At 51.8% G+C, this 17,122-nt stretch overlaps 2 protein-coding genes across 2 annotated transcripts in view; both read left to right on the top strand.

Moving 5' to 3' along the window:
• Positions 1-3,788: 3,788 nt before the first annotated feature.
• Positions 3,789-16,217, top strand: Lhx1 (LIM homeobox 1). Its single transcript, XM_059271394.1, has 6 exons — positions 3,789-3,963; positions 5,649-5,875; positions 5,969-6,246; positions 7,524-7,689; positions 8,018-8,951; positions 16,112-16,217. The coding sequence occupies exons 1-5, from the start codon at positions 3,794-3,796 to the stop codon at positions 8,395-8,397; spliced, it is 1,221 nt and encodes a 406-aa protein (XP_059127377.1). The 5' UTR covers positions 3,789-3,793; the 3' UTR covers positions 8,398-8,951; positions 16,112-16,217.
• The window catches only part of Aatf (apoptosis antagonizing transcription factor), a 111,978-nt gene continuing 109,643 nt past the window's right edge, over positions 14,788-17,122 (top strand). Inside the window, exons 1-2 of the mRNA XM_059271393.1 lie at positions 14,788-15,023; positions 16,112-16,300. Coding sequence (XP_059127376.1) covers positions 14,933-15,023; positions 16,112-16,300 — 280 coding nt within the window. The 5' untranslated portion in view covers positions 14,788-14,932. The remainder of the gene's footprint in view (positions 15,024-16,111; positions 16,301-17,122) is intronic.

Genomic DNA, 17,122 nt, shown 5'->3' with positions numbered 1-17,122 from the left:
GCGACCGGTTTTCTTCACCATTTGGACACCGAGACATGCAGAACACTATGCCCTAGAACCAGTGTCCTGTCTTCGCCCAACCCCCGTCCTCTAAAAGAGGTCCTATCTCCCATACCTTGGTCTCAAAGTCGTTACACCCCAAATCAGTAAAACAACCTCTCCCCGACCTACCGAAGGAGAAGATGAGAGTCGGAAAGGAAAGGCAAGCAAGTCCAGTGGCGCCCTACAGGTCCCCGCTACAGCAATTTCTTAGTTGCCCCCTCCCGGGCCCCTCCGCTTTGCATGTAAAGTAGCCCAGCTGCGCCAAGGGTGAACCCCCGCGGACCTGGGCGACTATAGGCTCCTGAGAGGAGCTGTTGAGTCCAGGGCGGTAGCAGCTAGCTCTGGAACAGCTGAGGGTGGAGAGCGTGGGGACCGATGGTCCCTTCTTTTGGGCACCCGCTTTGAGTCGGGGTAATAGAGGATCCGGCGCTCCGCCGCACTTGGCACGTCCGGGAGTGCCAGAATTCTTAATGCTAGTCGACTTGTTCTAGGAATGTCGGGTCCCGAGGAAGATCCGGATGCCCAGTCCAGAGCCCGCCCCATAGGTGGGAGGGCCCCCTTCTAACCCCTGCTCAGCCTAGAGTCTAAACCTTGAAAAGACCAGGACAGGGGTTGTTGTGTGAGAGCTAACCAGTTTAGCTGCGTTACTTTGGTCCACAGCTGCTCCAGGAGAGTGCGTATGTGGACAGGGGTCCCAAGAATGCATTGGAGGTCTGACGTTCAGAGGTGGGGGTGGGAGCAGATCGACGAGGAGGCGTGTGAGGCAGGCCTTGACCCGCTGGGTTTACGAAGCAGCGATCACACGGGTAGGAAGGCAGGGCTGCTGGAGAGCTTAGGTGTTGCTGGGAGGTAGAAGAGAGCAGAAAGGGGGGCGTTGGCACAGCCCTAAAAACGAACAGTGCCACCCAGCACAAGCCAAATTCGTGGCAGCTTCTTCTCTCTTCGCTGGAAGAGGGTATTCTGTTTGTGGACCCGGATTCACTGCCAGTCCAAGCGCGTTTCCGCGCGCTTTTCTCCTAATTTAGCCCTGTGGAAGATCTGCCAGGTGCACAGATGAAGTAACTTAAAAGGCAGATTCTGAAATACTATCTAGATATGGCTGCGGGGACACCCTTATTTCCTTCCAAATTTGATCAAATGCGCCTTCCTAGCATCTTCCCCAAACAGGGAGCAAAAGTAGCACCGCTTTGAGATTAAATTTGGGTTAAGCTTAGAAAAAAACAAAACCAGTCGCTACAGTTAACTTGAGTGCTCCTGGGAACGAGAATGACTCTTAAAAGTTCAAGCCCTCAGGACCAGCATCCGACTTCCACGCCTAGGCAGATCCGCCCTCGCCCCTACGCGTAGGTGGTGGCCAGGAGTTTATAACGCGGGCAAAATTAGGAAAGCGAATTATCCCTAAGGAGTGTACTCTGGTAGGTATGGTCCGCTGATGTCTTAAGAAACGAACTAGCTCGAAGCCTGGAAAAGGGAAGGTCTGGGAGCCAGGCTACTCCGCCAGTGCGCTGCACTCCTCCCACCCCTGCAGCCAAGGTGCAGTCCCCCCGCCGCTGCTACCACCTCCCCCAGCTGCGGGAGCCCCGCGGTTTCCCACCTAGTCATTTGTTTTTGTTTGTAAAAGGTGTCTCCGGATCACAATTTTCTCACAACTTCTCGCCAGAGTTGCAACTCCTCACCCGAAGCACTTCCCCACCCACTCCTTCTCCCATCCTGGCGCCGCGCCTCCGGTTTCCCCCCGCCCCCATCAGGAAATCGCCAGAATCAACTTTCCAAGAGAGCACAGCGGGAGATCGACACTCGTGTCTCCCAGACACCCTGCCGGGTGGACTTTGGCTGGACTGGGGGAGGGGGCACCGAGAGACGGGAGGGAGGTTAAGTTACTGCCAAGCGCCCCCTACCTCTCCAAAGACTCGCTCGAGCTGTGCCAGGGGCAATTTCCAGGCCAAAAGAGCAAGCAGGGGCGGGCTATCAACACCTACCGATTTGCAAAGCCTGTGTACCTAGACCTCCCAAGATTCCAAACCCAGTTGCACTCTAATCCCAACATGACCCCCCCCCCCCCCCAGTACGTTTGCCTTTACCCTCCCGCGGAACTCTGGCCTCCTCCGCGCCTCCTCCCGCCTGCTTTCAATCTTTGACACTGAAACCGACGCCTTACCAAACCTGGAAGGGGCCAGGACATCTCGCTGCCATCGCCGGCACCGCGCGGGGCCACCGCCACTGATCCTCTAAACGCGGTCTCCCCGCACTCTCCCCGGCCAGGGGGGAATGCAGAATGGTTTACAGAGGGACCGCGAGGCGCTGATTGGTCGCGGTCCGCCGTGACGTCGGCGGGCGCTGCATTAAGGCGAGGGGGCTTCCAGGGCTCAGCCAACAGCCGGGAGCAGTGACCGAGCCGCTGGAGCTGGGGAGAGACGCGCAGAAGACTGGGCCAGGAGTCCAGGGACCGAGGGGCGCGCGCCCGGGGAGAGCCAACCAGGAGCCCGCGAGCCGGACCACGACATCGGCAAGCCGCGCCGAACTGTTCCAGCCGCTAGCCTTCCGTAGCTGCTGCACCAGGACATTATTCCAAAGCTCTCCGAGACGCCCCCTCCCCCTGGCTCTTCCCGTTGAACGAGGAAAAGAAAAAGAGAGGGAAAAAGAGAGGAAGGAGACTAGAAAGAAAAACCAGATTTGCCACCACAACAAAAGGGGAGAGGAGAAAGAAAAAAATAATAATAAAGTCGAGCGACTGTGGGGCTGGAACGCAGGCAGCGGGAGCGTGGGCCGAGCGATGCGGGGCTGCGCGCCCAAGCGGCCGCGAGTTGTGACTGAACCCAGGATGCACGGCCGAGCGTGGTGAAGAGCCAGACCACATTGCCTTTTCCCGAAGGAGGCCGGGAGGGCCGCCCCGAGGACACGGAAGGCCGCCCGGCAGGCCAACGGCCGAGGTGACAGGGCTGGGGCGGTGGGGAGCGAGCGAGTGCGCCCGGCTGCGCCCGCCCGAAGTTGTCCCTTTCCATTTCTGACTGGCGAAAACACTCTCCAAGGGGAGGGGGGACCTAAGCATCAACTACAATCAACAAATCTTCTACCCAACCTGCCCTCTCCCCCACCCCTCGGCTTGCCCCCGCCCCCTCCCCAGGCCCAGCGCGGGCGCCCAGACCGTCCCGAGTCTCTGCAAGAAGCCCGCAACGTAGGATCCAAAGCGTTCTACTCCTGTGTTCTTTTCTTTTCATGTTTTTTTTTTTTTTTTTAAAGGGGAAAACCGGGTGGTGGGCAGTCTGGCACGCACACAACCTGCCTTCATACTCCGACAAAAAGCAGATGCACTTTGACTTCTGACAGCTCTACCTCAAGCCGGAGAGAACCCAGCGTCGCTTTCTCGAACCCCGAGCTCTCGGCGTCTTCCTTTTAGTCGGTTTCAATTTTATTTATTTCCGTCCCTCCGCCTTTCTCGGTGACCTTCACTCCTTCTCCGGCTTTGGGCAGAAGAGCCGCTTTCTCGCCCGCTCGAGACTGATTTTCCTCGCCTGGTGAGCTGGGGTGGCGCTCGCTGCTCCACCCCCGCGGCCCTGGGATTCCCGGGCTGCCCCCTACCAGCCTGGTCTCTCCCCTTTTGATTTGCTGGTGCGGGTTTTTGCTTGCCCGGCTTGAGCCGGTTTCTTCTTCTGGGAGGAGCTGGGGAACTCAGGCTGGTTGTCTTCAGGAGTCATCCCCTCGAGTCTACTTGCCCCATTGATCCGAGCCTCACCGGACCAAACCAAAGACCATGGTGCACTGTGCGGGCTGCAAAAGGCCCATCCTGGACCGTTTCCTCTTGAACGTGTTGGACAGGGCCTGGCACGTCAAGTGCGTCCAGTGCTGTGAATGTAAATGCAACCTGACCGAGAAGTGCTTCTCCCGGGAAGGCAAGCTCTACTGTAAAAACGACTTCTTCCGGTGAGTACCTGTCTCCCGCGTCTCTGCTGCTCCCTCCCCACCGGCCCTTCCAGGCCAGCTTTGGATCAGAGGTCAGCGTGGCCACGGTAGGGGCCGCGTTCGCAGCTGCCTTTTTTTCTCCCGGGCAGCCAAGTCCCTCCGGCTTCTGCCTCTCAGGAAGCTTGGATGCCGAGATATCTGTCCTACTTGGTCCTGGAAAGTGTGGTCCGGGTTTGGCTGCAGGTGCCTGGGAAGAAAGGGTCTGAGCCGGCTGCGGCTCAGAAACCCCTCCAAGCCGGGGGAGAGGTAGAGCAGCCTAAGGGTTGCAGCTCCCGCTTGCCTTTCCCGAACCGAAGCTCTCCAGCAACCAACCGCATTTCCCCGGCCTCCCAGATAGTTGCCCCTCCGAGTTGAGCTCAGAAAGACTGGCTTTATTCCAGCCACTGCCTTTTACTTCTCTGAGAGATCTTGTCCGAACTACGGAGTCTCGGTGGCCGAAAAAAGCCGCAATAAAGAAGAGCCCATTCTTGAGACCAATCCTGTAATGCCTGGGGTCTCCCCAAACATTGATTGGCCTATAAGCATAGACCTGGGAGAACCTTACCGTGTTGGCCTTGGCCCAAAGCCCAGCGCCGGCTCCACTTCGTGGCCTTTCGAGCCGATGCCCCACCAGGAAGGCCACCTCCTGGTGAACACGCGGCTCGTTACAGCCGGGAAAATTCTCCTCTGTTTGCTATTTTACTTGTATTTTCTTAAACTCATTATTTGCCACAATCACCAACTCCACAGAGAAGAATGGCCTCAGACGTAAATTGTATTTTCCACTGGTTTGAAATGCCACACTTTACTCCGCTATTTTGGTTTTGCGAGGATGGGTCAAATCTGGGAAAGAGTTTGAAGTCACCGAGCCTCCTTTGCCCAAAGGCCCAGCAAGCGCAGTCCCCGGTGGCGATTCCGGACGCGCGGCTCCTGTTGGCGAAGGAACTGTGAAGTAAAGAGCGCTGCAAGCTGCTACCGAGGAAAGGCTGGGCTTTGGGGCTTCTGCGTTTTCACTGTGCAAGGGCTGGATCCGAGCCGGAGAGCGCAAGCCACACCGGCTTGCCGGGCTCTGGAAGCCTAGCTAGCGGCAAAGCTCAGCAGGGCACCTAAAGCCGGCTCAACCCGGCCGCGGCTCCCGCTTGGGCCAATCTGCCAGGCTTTTGCGCACGAACGTGGCAACTGCCCAGCTACAGCCACCAAAGCTCTTAGAGTCAGAGTTTGTTTACTCACGGTGGGATCGGACTTTGCCAACCCCCCGCCTGTGCTCAGGTCCTTTTGTGGTGAAAAAAAAAAGGGGGGGCAAAGCTCGCAGAATAGAGCGGGACATTTCTACGGAGCTCTTAACTGGAATTTGACTTCTCTGAATCTAATCGGGGAATGTGTGCTCGGTTTCCCTTCCGCCCCTGTAGCCACTTGGAAACCTTTTTTTCCACGACGCTTTTTTCCTGGGGATAATGTTTGGGCATGAGGTTAGAGGTAGAAGGCAGCTTGGGCCGTAACACTAACCGAATGTTTTCCCTCCCTTCTCCCGGATGTCTCGCGTTCTCTCTTGCTTCCTCGCTTGTCTCATAAATGTTTATATTCATTCTCTCCTCCTTCCCCCTCAACTTCTTCCCCTGGCGGCCTTTATTCACCCGGTCTCCTGTACTTCTCCCTAACCTCCGCAGATGTTTCGGTACCAAATGCGCGGGGTGTGCGCAGGGCATCTCTCCAAGCGATCTGGTTCGGAGAGCGCGAAGCAAAGTGTTTCACCTCAACTGCTTCACCTGCATGATGTGTAACAAGCAGCTTTCCACCGGCGAGGAGCTCTACATCATCGACGAGAACAAGTTCGTTTGTAAAGAGGATTACCTGAGTAACAGCAGTGTCGCCAAAGAGAACAGCCTCCACTCTGGTGAGGCCAGGATTCCCAGCTGGCTAGAGGGTGGGTATCGGGAAGGAAAGTCGGCCAAGCCCCCTTGCTCATCAATCCTTTCTCTCTCCCTAGCCACTACAGGCAGTGACCCTAGTTTATCTCCGGATTCCCAAGACCCATCGCAGGATGATGCCAAGGACTCTGAAAGTGCCAACGTGTCGGACAAGGAAGGTGGAAGCAACGAAAACGATGACCAGAACCTCGGTGCCAAGCGCAGGGGACCCCGAACCACGATCAAAGCCAAGCAGCTGGAGACGTTGAAGGCAGCCTTTGCAGCTACACCCAAGCCCACACGCCATATCCGTGAGCAACTGGCCCAGGAGACTGGCCTCAACATGCGGGTCATCCAGGTCAGAACCTTGGGTTGCCACTCTTTTCCCCAAAGGCTCACACGTGGCCACTAGGGAACCTAGGCGGAGTCTGGGAGAGCCCAGAGTTTGGGGGTGGGGCAGAAGTGAGTGGGACTAGGAAAAAAAGGCGGCCCTGATACGTTGGAATGTGAGGGAAAAGCCCACAGAAGTGAGAGTGGCTAAAGGGGAGGGAGCGGCTTGGGAGCACATCAAAAAGCTAGAGGGAAACGCAACGTCTAGCATCACAACGACAACAGCTAGCTAGCATCTGTCTTTCTGTACACATCCTGTCCCGCTCTCACCCTTGTTAGTGAGCAGAGAGGTGTCTGTGGGCTCCAGAGTCATTCAGTTCCTCCGGTTTCTGCACAAGAAGCTCTCCCTCTAATTCCCCAACCCCAAATTTGTGAGTTTTGTGCCCCAGTTAAAAAAGTCCCAGAACAGAGGCTTGCCCTCCCCGAGGGAAGCAGGTGGGCGCCCAGGGTTGAAGGAGAGATGGTTTTATGGGATGTCGGCTCTGCCTAAACGCAGCCTGGAGTGGGATGGGAAGGCTAAGCCTTCTGCAGATAGCTGGGCCTCTGCGTTGGAAAGAGGCCAGGCAGAGTGTGGCTGGGGCACCAGGAGTCTGGCCCTATCTGTACTGTGTGTCTAATCAAAGTGCCTGGAGGCCAGGTGAGAGTGTGGGTGGATGTGCCTGTCCAAGTGTCGGACAAGGGCAGCCTCTGGGAGGCCGTGTGAACCTGTGCTCATGAATGTGGGTTCGTGTGCTTGTCACTATTGGTGTGAGGCTGTGGCTAAGTATGCTTGGCACTAGGAGATTTTGTGTGGGTGTGAAAAGGAGAGTGTGGGTTTGGGGAAACAACCAGCAGGAGGCTTTCTGTGTCTCTGTCCTGATATGAGGGCAGGGGCCAACAAGAGACCCTGAAAGGGAAGCTGTGTATGTGACACTATCCCTAAGATAGTGTAATGCTGAGAGTGTGGTTACTGGAAATAGTGGGACTACAAAGTCAGACGGGGCAGTAGTCTGCTCAGACTCCCTTCTTGGGAATCCTGCGCACCCTTAGCCTGGTCCTATTCAGAGACCACTACATACATACATACAGACATTCAGACAGACAGACAGACAGACAGACACACACATACACACACACACCAATGCCGCCTCCCCCCCCCAACCTAGTGGGCTATCAGGGCAGTGGAGGGGTGAGCGGCTGGGCCCCGTTGCACACCGGCTGGCCAGTGGGGTCTCTGCGGTCTCATCCCGCGCCCATGTGCTTCAGGTCTGGTTCCAGAATCGACGTTCCAAGGAGCGGAGAATGAAGCAGCTAAGTGCGCTGGGCGCGCGGCGCCACGCCTTTTTCCGCAGTCCCCGCCGGATGCGGCCGCTGGTGGACCGCCTGGAGCCGGGCGAGCTCATTCCCAACGGCCCCTTCTCCTTTTACGGAGGTGAGTGTGGCCGAGTGGCAAGGCGGGCCCCAGACCCAGCTGGCTTCGCTGGAAGCGGGTGGCAGAAAGCTCTTGCTTTCTGTTGGAGGCCAAGGCCGGGAGCAAGTCAGGGGAGGTGGCCGAAGTCCCAACCCCGGTGAGAAGAGGGTCCCGGGTAGGGAGCAGCTCCGAGTTTTATACCAAGTCTCCATTCTGCTCCGGTGTCTCCCAAATAGCCAGTTCTCCGAGCTGCCCCGAGATGCCAGCTGGAGGGCCTTTCCTGCCCTGTGGGTCACTAGATCCCGGGTTGTGCTCTGACATCCTTCCCTTCCTCCTTACTGGTCCGCAGACTACCAGAGCGAGTACTATGGTCCCGGAGGCAACTACGACTTCTTCCCGCAAGGACCGCCGTCCTCGCAGGCCCAGACGCCAGTGGACCTTCCCTTTGTGCCATCATCTGGGCCTTCGGGGACGCCGCTGGGAGGTCTGGACCACCCGCTGCCTGGCCACCACCCTTCCAGCGAGGCGCAGCGATTCACCGACATCCTCGCACATCCCCCAGGGGACTCGCCTAGTCCTGAGCCCAGCCTGCCCGGGCCTCTCCATTCCATGTCAGCGGAGGTCTTCGGGCCCAGTCCACCCTTCTCATCTCTGTCCGTCAACGGCGGGGCCAGCTACGGGAACCACCTGTCCCATCCTCCTGAAATGAACGAGGCAGCCGTGTGGTAGCGGGGCCTCGCATGGGCCACGGGATCTCGTGGTTGTACAGAGACGAGCTTTTATTTAAGAAAAATAGGGGGGAAAAACACATAAAAAGCAAGCCTCCTGCTCCACTTCCTCCAGCCTCGGGGACCATTCTCAGTTTGGGGAGACTGGATGGCAAAAAAGGGGTCCCAAATAGGATCCAAACCCGCCTCACGGTAGAGCTGGGATATCCACACACATGCGCTGGCTGGCAAAACGCAGAACTGGGGCTCCAAAGGGGAATTCTCAGCTATCCCCGACTTCAACCTGGGTCTGGATCCGTGGACAGACTCCGCCGGCGGTTCCTCCGGCCAGCGGGAAGACATCTTCGACAGCTGCAGCCTCGCACAGTCCTGGGCAATGCCAGGGGCGTGAGGAGGAAAACCTAGAGGCGCTCAGCGGGGTGAGGGAGGAGAAGCTGTCTGGGGCGTTCCAGTCAAGAGGGTCCTAGTTCTAGGAGATCTTCTTAGTGTTGTCTCAGAGTTCAGCGGCGACAACAAACTTAATAGCTTCAGAAACACCGACCTGCTGTGCATCAGGTGGGACTATATATATATATATTTTTTGTCTATCCGGGTTTTTGATTTTTGTTTTTGCCAAAATTTCAAAATTCTAAATGTAAAGCCCTCAACTCTTCTACCTTCACAAATCTCAATCTCTCTCTCTCTCTCTCTCTCTCTCTCTCTCTCTCTCTCTCTCTCCTCTCTCTCCCACATACACACACGTGTACACGTACACACACACACACACACACACACACACACACACACACACACATACACACCCTCTCTCCACAGGATGGTCTCCAGCCACACCTCTCAGTAAAATGACTTGAACATCACCTCTACAAAAAAAGTACTCTACCTTCACACGAAAGTTTAAAAAAAAAAAAGACTATTAAACTAAAAACAGTCAACTGTTTACGTATAATGTTAAATTCAGGAGTTCAGTGTTTTACTAATATATCCTGTTTTGAAACCTCTTGTTCAGAAACAAAATGTTTTGAGCAATCAACCAAAATTGTTCCTTTTCTTTTCCTGTAGATGTTCTGACAGATTTGCAGGGCTTTGCAGCTCACTGTGCTAGTATGTAAAAAGGTGTTGTTTACACGAGGCAAAAGAAAAACATGATATTCAGACAGTTGCCAAATAGAATAAATTATAGCACAAATACTGTAACGGTGCCTGGCACCAGCAACTTGAGAAAGTGTTTAAACAAAAAAAAGTGTTACAAGGTTTAAAAAAACATCTTTGCTAATTTTTAGTCCTGTTGAACATTCATGAAATTGTTAATATGACTTATATAGACCCACACAGGTTTTATTTTTGTGTCTTTAAAATGAAAGTCCAAAATATTTAAATTTTATGGTCAAATATGCAGTCAACAGCTGCTACTTTTTCCTTTATATATTAAATTTCTCATATGTCTTTTATTGTTCTAATAAACCTAAGCTTGTGTGACCTCCAGTGCATATTAGACCATTCACTGTATGAAGGAAAACATGTTGAATAAATTTGTGAGTTTTTAATAAAAATAGAAAACCTGATGTTTAGATAATTGGTGTGGTATTCCATGTTTTCAGCGACTGGAGGGAAGTCCCAATAGGGTGCTGAGTGGACTCTCAGAAGCCAGTAGGAAGGGGGACAAGCCTGAGGTGATCTGTTTTCACCTCCGACTCCCTCGGACTGAAACCCTTTGCCAAGCTCTCTTCTTTGGCTCCCTGCTGTTAGTAAACACAAATTTGCATTCTGGGAGTTTAACTGATACAGTTACAGAGATTTTGCTGATAAGTTAATAAAGAATTGGAAATAGAAATCAAATCCATGGCTTAAAAAAAAGGGAATGGTGCGGGTCTGTGATTAGGTGAACAGCCGAAGCAAGCCCCCCTCCTCCCTGCACTTGCAAAGCCAGGCTTGTGAATGTCAGATACCTGTAAATATGTAGTTAGACCTTCAATTCATTTTCCATAGATAATCCTGCTTTCTAATTTGGTGGGTTGAAAGATAACCCAAAATGAATATAAAGTATAACTAGAAATGAAATACTTTAATCCCTTTCACAGAACTGATATGAAATTGTTATTTGATGGTATTTGCTACATTTGAAGTTCCTCAAAAGGAAAACTATTTTGTCTGGCCTAAGATACATAGTAAGTTTTTGCAGAAGATGTACAAAAATAACTAATATAGAAATCAAATTGCAACTAGGAGTTGCCAATAGATATAGGGTCTTGAAAATAGTTCAATCTCATCCAAACCTTGATTAGAAATGGAAGAAATGTGAATGTTTTCTTTTATCAAATACTAATGTGTGGGTGGGTGTATGAGTATTTTAATATCAGGGTCCCAGGGTTTCTTTACCATATTGCCTAGATTTTAGTCTGGATCATTACTTATTTAAAAAAACAAAACAAAAAACCCCCCCGAAAACATTAAATTGTATGCAATTTCCAGTACCGTTTCCTTATTTTGTTAAGACAGAGGCAAGTTCATCTTTCCTGCAGAGAAGGTTTTAGAGTAAGCAATATTTCATTGCACTTCTTCGATGGCTTATCTAACTAACGACTATCAGGGAGGAATCTGGCAGTGTTCTTTCAGAAATAAAAATTTATGAAATACAAGGGAGACTTTGGAGACTCCTAGCTGCTGCATACAGAGCTTTTTCTTACTATGCAATCACTGGGTCTGTGTGTTTTCCCCCTTTTAGCATTTATATACATTAAATCATAGCTAACATTCATTATAGCCACCACCCTGGAACCCTCCCCCTTAAAGACATTCATTTAACTGAACGTATGCTCATCGGGAAGTGGCATTTTCCTATCAAGGGTACTGAATTATTTAGCAGCTTTATTGTGCTATCTGAGTATTTGATAAGAAACGCTTTAAGAGTTGGGCAGGCAGCATAGATTCAATTCTTCTAACTCCATGGCGGTGGCGGTCTTCTCCCTTGGCGGACCATTGTGAAACCCAGCGAATATTGGGAACAGGTGGTAAGCTCAGCAGTCTAATCTGGAACCGAGGGCCGAGGAAGGAAGAGAAATGGCAGTGGCTGGGTTGCATTCACAACTGCGGCGCACCTCTGGCCCAGAGGTGCAGGGAACCATTCCTGGAGAGACTGCCAGGAAGGAAGGAAAGGCCCTTTGGTCCCCCTCACTCCCTCCCACCTGATAGAGAAGCCTCTACACAGCTGAATTTTGCAAGTACTTCTCTTCCCCGGCCATTTTAAAGTCCCCACTTCTGTGCCTCCAGACACTTGTAGTTAGGGTTCCAGTCTCAAGGGGCTGCCATCAAAGCTGAGGAAAGACGGCAAAGCTCACCTACTCAACTTCTCCCCATGTTTTGATGCAATGCCATCAAAAGGAGGCAGGTAAATCAGTGAGAACCAGGACGGGCCCTGTCAGGGGTCTGGGACCCAAGACTGATGTTGCTTAGGAAGAGAGACAAGTCGGAATCTGGTTTCTCTAAACTCTTGAAACTGGTTGTTCTTTCTGACCATTGGAGGGAGGTGTCTAATTAGTCACCTCTGCTGATCCATGGCTATTCCTGCCACTTTGTAGCTCAGACAGAGGGAGGTGACTCCAACCCCCTTCTGTCTTTTCTCCAGGGGACAGATTCCTCTCAGGCAGTCCATCTGCTCTCCATCCTAGAACACTTAAAGGTTGGAATTTCTTTAGGAAGCTATACTGTCCTTTACTGGCCCCTCCCACAACCCACCCTCCATCTCCAACCCCACTCCACCCTAGTCTGGAGCCCTTCAGCCACCTCTCAAGAAACTAGAACTCAACCGAGGAAGGAGCTCCAGACCATTTAGTGGTCTCTCCCTTGCCCTGTGCCTCAACTTCCCTCAGTTGCACCTTAAGCTCTAGCATTCTTTCTTCTTAGCTCCCCTCCAGGAAGAAGATTCCTGGGGTAGAAAAGCAGGGGAAGCAATTCTGTGGAGCCTAGGATATGTGTGGCAAGAGCAGAGTGCTCCTGACTCCTTCCTAGAAACGCGTCTCAAGTCAGGGACAGCCAAGACAGGTGAGGGAGAGCTGGTAAGTAGGCTGACGGCACCTTATGCTCCGGTTTGCTCAGCTCGGCGGACCACAAACAGGCCAGCAGTGTCCTGTGTGCAGAACAGTTTCAAGATGGTCTCTGCTCTGCTACTGTTCCCACCTTTCCACTTAACTCTTTTCTCCTTAGCTTTAAGGGCAGGTTCTTAGTGCCTGAAATAGTAAGAGAAGAGGATCTGGGAGACATAATTTACAAAATGTGGGGTGGGAGAACATTTTTGTTCTTTATGCCCAAGGCAATGGCACCTTGTAGTGGACAGAGGAGCACATTTTTTTGCTATGGAGGCTCGAATACAGGCACATGACTGCAATCACAGAGGGTGCGCTTGAAAACAAGCCCTCTAAACTACTCAGTAATGCAGAGATTTTCTTTGCCTGAGTCTCGTCTGGTCTGATGTTCTTTGCTCTCCATGTCTGGAAAGCTTTACCCTAAGACAGTCTCTGTTTCTCTTTTGCACCCCTGGTCATGTTCACTCAAGAGCCACTTAGGACAGGGATATGGGGGACAGGCCACACTGAAGGAGTGATCTCTTATTGCCTGAGTTTGAGGGTCTCTGAAGACTCTGAGTCAGGGGTTGTCTTCCTGTGGGTCCCACTGGGAAGCTACCAGTTGTTTACATTGGTCTACTTTGGGATCCAACTGGCCCAAAGCATGCTTAAGAAATGGTACGGGGCTGGGGATGTAGAACTGGAAGAGTTCCTGCTTAGCATGCACAAAGCTCTGAGTTTAGTCCCTAGCACTGAATAAACAGGGTGTAGTGGCACATGCCTATAATCCCCATGGAGGCAGGAAGATCAAGGAATTCAAGGTCATCTTCAGCGTCATAGTGTGTTGGAGGCCAGCCTGGATAGAGACCAGGTCTCAATGGACAAACAGGTATGAGCTATGGTCACAGTGTATTACTCATGTCTTTTTTGTTTTTTTCTGAGACAGGGTTTCTCTGTGTAGCCTGGGCTGTCCTGAAACTCGCTCTGTAGACCAGGCTGGCCGTGAAATCAAAGAGGTCGGTCTATCCCTGCTTCCTGAGTGCTGGGACTAAAGGCATGTGCCACCACTACCAGGCCTACTCCTGTCTTTTTTACTGGATTTTTTTTATTTTGTTTTGTTTTTCAAGACAGGGTTTCTCTGTGTAGTTTTCGTGCCTGTCTTGGATCTCACTCTGTAGACCAGGCTGGCCTAGTACTCATAGAGATCCACCTGCCTCTGCCTCCGGAGTGCTGGGATTAAAGGCATGCGCCACCATCACCTAGCTTTTACTGGATTTTTTTTTTTTTTTGAGGTAACATTTCTGTTTACAGCAAATTCTAGGTCTCCAAGGAAGACCTCCAACATATCAGTATAACAGGCCACTTTATACTCAAATTTGTCATTCCTCAGTTCTTGTTTGCTGCCTTTCTAGGCTGATCTCTGTGTGGAGAATCTAACTTACATATCCTATATTTCATCTAGCAGTGCCTGCCACATAGTGGGCAGTCAAGGAATGCTCCATGAAGGAAAGAGAATGTAAAGTGATTGCATAATTCATGTGTCTGGGTGCAATTAAATGTATCTCATTAAGGTCTTTATATTTTGAGTCGAACCATCTAATGCTAGAACTGAGTGAAGGGTTTCTCTTCTACATTTGTTCATCAGTTGTGGGGGTCTCAGTCACTCCATCTTTGAACAGTGAAGCTATTAATATCGAGGAGTGTGTAGTAGAGTAATTCTAACCCCGTGCTCCCTTTTGCTCGCCCAGGCAAGGGGGTACAAAGAAGCTACAAAAACGATCTTGATTTGAAGTACAACCCTCACGATTCCTAATTATTCCTATTAATAAAGATCGCACTTGGCCGCAGCACACTTACACATGCTGGCCTCTCGGATCCTGACCGCTGAGAGTTGAAAGGTGTGTGCCCGGCCCCAGGCTCCACCACACTAGGAAAAGCCCTGTTTTGAATCCCTGTCTGTGCTTGCTCGAGCGCCTGAGGTTCGAGGGGCTCATCCTTTACACCGTTCACAAATCAGCCGGCCACCAGGAGCCACGAGTACTTTACGCTTCATCCCTAAACCAACCTCGCACAAAGCAAGCCTGAGGCGTTATTTTGTGCTTAGGGGGACGCTGGAAGCCCGAAACGCAATCAATGCTCCTCACTAGAGGCGGTCACGTGCCCTCGCGCGCTCCCGCGCCGCCAGCCGCGCGCCCGGGGACTCTGGCGCACGCGCGTTAGGCCGGCTGCCATTCCCCTCCGCCCCGCTCCGGGTTTCGCGGGCCTGCGTCTCCAGCCTAGCAACGCCCGGGATGACGCGAGGCCCCGCCCCGCCGGCGCGCGCCTCCCGGAAGTCGCCTACCCTGGCGCTGAACGCCGGCCCCGAAGGTCTCTGCTTGTGGTGCGGAGTAGCGTCTGGCGGGGACTCCCGGGCCGGAGCGTCGGCACGAGCTCGGGCTGCACGTTCACGAGCGCGGCGCCGACTGTGACCTGGGGGCCATGGCGGGGCCGCAGCCCTTGGCTCTGCAGCTGGAACAGTTGTTGAATCCGAGACCGCGTGAGGCGGATCCTGAGGCCGACCCGGAGGAGGGTGAGGCCTGACTGGGGCCGGCCACGTGTGGAGCTGTGGGCCCTACTTCAAGTGGGCCGGGGCGGGCAGCTGGCCCTCGGGCCTGCTCTCCTTCCCTCGGCTCTGAATTGTGTCTCTCGGGAGGGTTGACCCCAGGAGGGGTGGAGGGTGACACGAGCTGTAAACGTGCCTTCCAGACTTTGGGGGTGGGCGGGACACACGGACTCTGACCCGGAGTTCCTGCAGGGAGCTACTTGCAGCCGACTGGCAGTTATTGAGGATGCCCTTTTCTGGTGTTACCGTAGAAAGGAGAAGTCTGATGAGTTTCAGGTTTTTGCGTGTTTTAAAAACTGGCCCGCCCCTAGAAACTTGCTTCGAGAATGAAAAAGTAGGATTCTCTGGTGCTGTTTAAGCATGTTTAGGTCTTAAGACGTTGGCCCGCGTTCTGATGACAGGCTGATTCTCCACAAGCCTGTTCTGAGACTAGCTGGGAGTAATTGTGCTTTAGACTTGAGTCAGAGAGTTGTGAGGAAGGAGTAATAGAACAGACAGGAGTCCTGGTGCAGGCATATCAGGTGAGGAAACGGGGGTTTGTCTAAGCCTGGGTAAGTGAAGACATCTGGGGGCGTGGGATGGAGTGACCCTAGAACTGATTGATATTGGGTGGCTGTCATACATTGAGGAAGAATTAAGGTCCGCAGGCATGTAGCTGACATACTTGGACCCCTGGATTTAATCCTCAGAACCTCCAAAAAAGAAAAAGAAACAAATAAAACCATGATGGAAAAGGAAGGAAGAATCAGACTAGATTTATTGGGATCCAAGGCATAGGAACAGTCTACTAGTAGATGCAGGGAGTTAGCTTTCTATTCAGAAACAGAAAGCAATATGATGGTAGTCTCCCTAGAAACCAGAAATAAATTCCCTATTCCTGTAAGTTAGTGGAATTTTATAGAGGACACTTAATGAACTGAGGGCTGGGGAATGTAGCCCAGTTGGTAAGAGTACTCACCAAGCATAGAAAGGTGAGATGTGGGGTTGAAATTGCTTAATTGGGTTCCTATTAAAGTTTTTTAACCTAAGATTCTATTTTCCTCCCTTCCCCACAGCCACTAGAGCCAGAGTGATTGACAGGTTTGATGAAGGGGAAGAGGAGGAAGGTGATCTGGCAGTGAGTAGCATTAGAAAATTGGCATCATCCTCCCTCTTGGACACAGACAAAAGATATTCTGGCAAGACCACTTCTAGGAAAGCTTGGAAAGAAGACCATTGGGAGCAGACTCTGCCAGGTTCATCTGGTGAGTAGACATACAGAAAATTCTTCTTTTGCCCTAGTTTTGTAGGGTTAAACTGTTTTGTTTCTGGATGCTTTCTGGAAATCTGTGTGTGTCTACTTATTTTAGGAGAGACCCTTGGTTTGGTACTAGGAAGGGCCTTAGAAGTCACCACTTCACTTTAAAAGAATCCTAAAACCCAGCTAGATGTGCTCCTGTTATCTCAGAACTAGGGGAGACTGAAGCAGGAGGATCAGAGTTTAAGGCTGGGCTACATAGTTCTGCACTAGCATGTGCTACATCCGAGATCCTGTTTCAAAAGAACAAACAAAAAGAAACCTAAAACTCAAAAGTTACCAAGTTCAGATTAATGGCTCACCCTAAAATGAGTGGAAAAAAAAGGGCAAGGCATACTAGGTATTGGCAGGGCTATGTGTTTTAAAAAAAAAAAAAAAAAAAGGGCCAGGCGGTGGTGGCACATGCCTTTAATCCTAGCACTCAGGAGGCTGAGCCAGGAGAATTTCTGTGAGTTTGAGGCCAGCCTGGTCTACAGAATGAGATCCAGAAAAGGCTCCAAAACTATACTGAGAAACCCTGTCTCAAAAAAAGAAAAAAAAAAAAGTCGGATGTATATATTGCTTTTATATTTTGCCCCTTTTTGTTTCTCAGGTCTTATATTGATTCTCTGTGTATTAGTTATTCATGAAACTGACCTTTTGTCATTGCGGGGGGGGGGGGGGGGGGGACAATAATCCAACCAAAAAAAAAAAAAAGCTGGGCGGTGGTGGTGCACGCCTTTAATCCCAGCACTCGGGAGGCAGAGCCAGGCGGATCTCCGTGAGTTCA

This window comes from Peromyscus eremicus, chromosome 8a (genome assembly GCF_949786415.1).
Source record: "Peromyscus eremicus chromosome 8a, PerEre_H2_v1, whole genome shotgun sequence".
Classification (NCBI taxonomy): domain Eukaryota; kingdom Metazoa; phylum Chordata; class Mammalia; order Rodentia; family Cricetidae; genus Peromyscus; species Peromyscus eremicus.
Note: the sequence above shows the minus strand (reverse complement) of the source record. Positions and strands in the feature narration are given on the sequence as shown.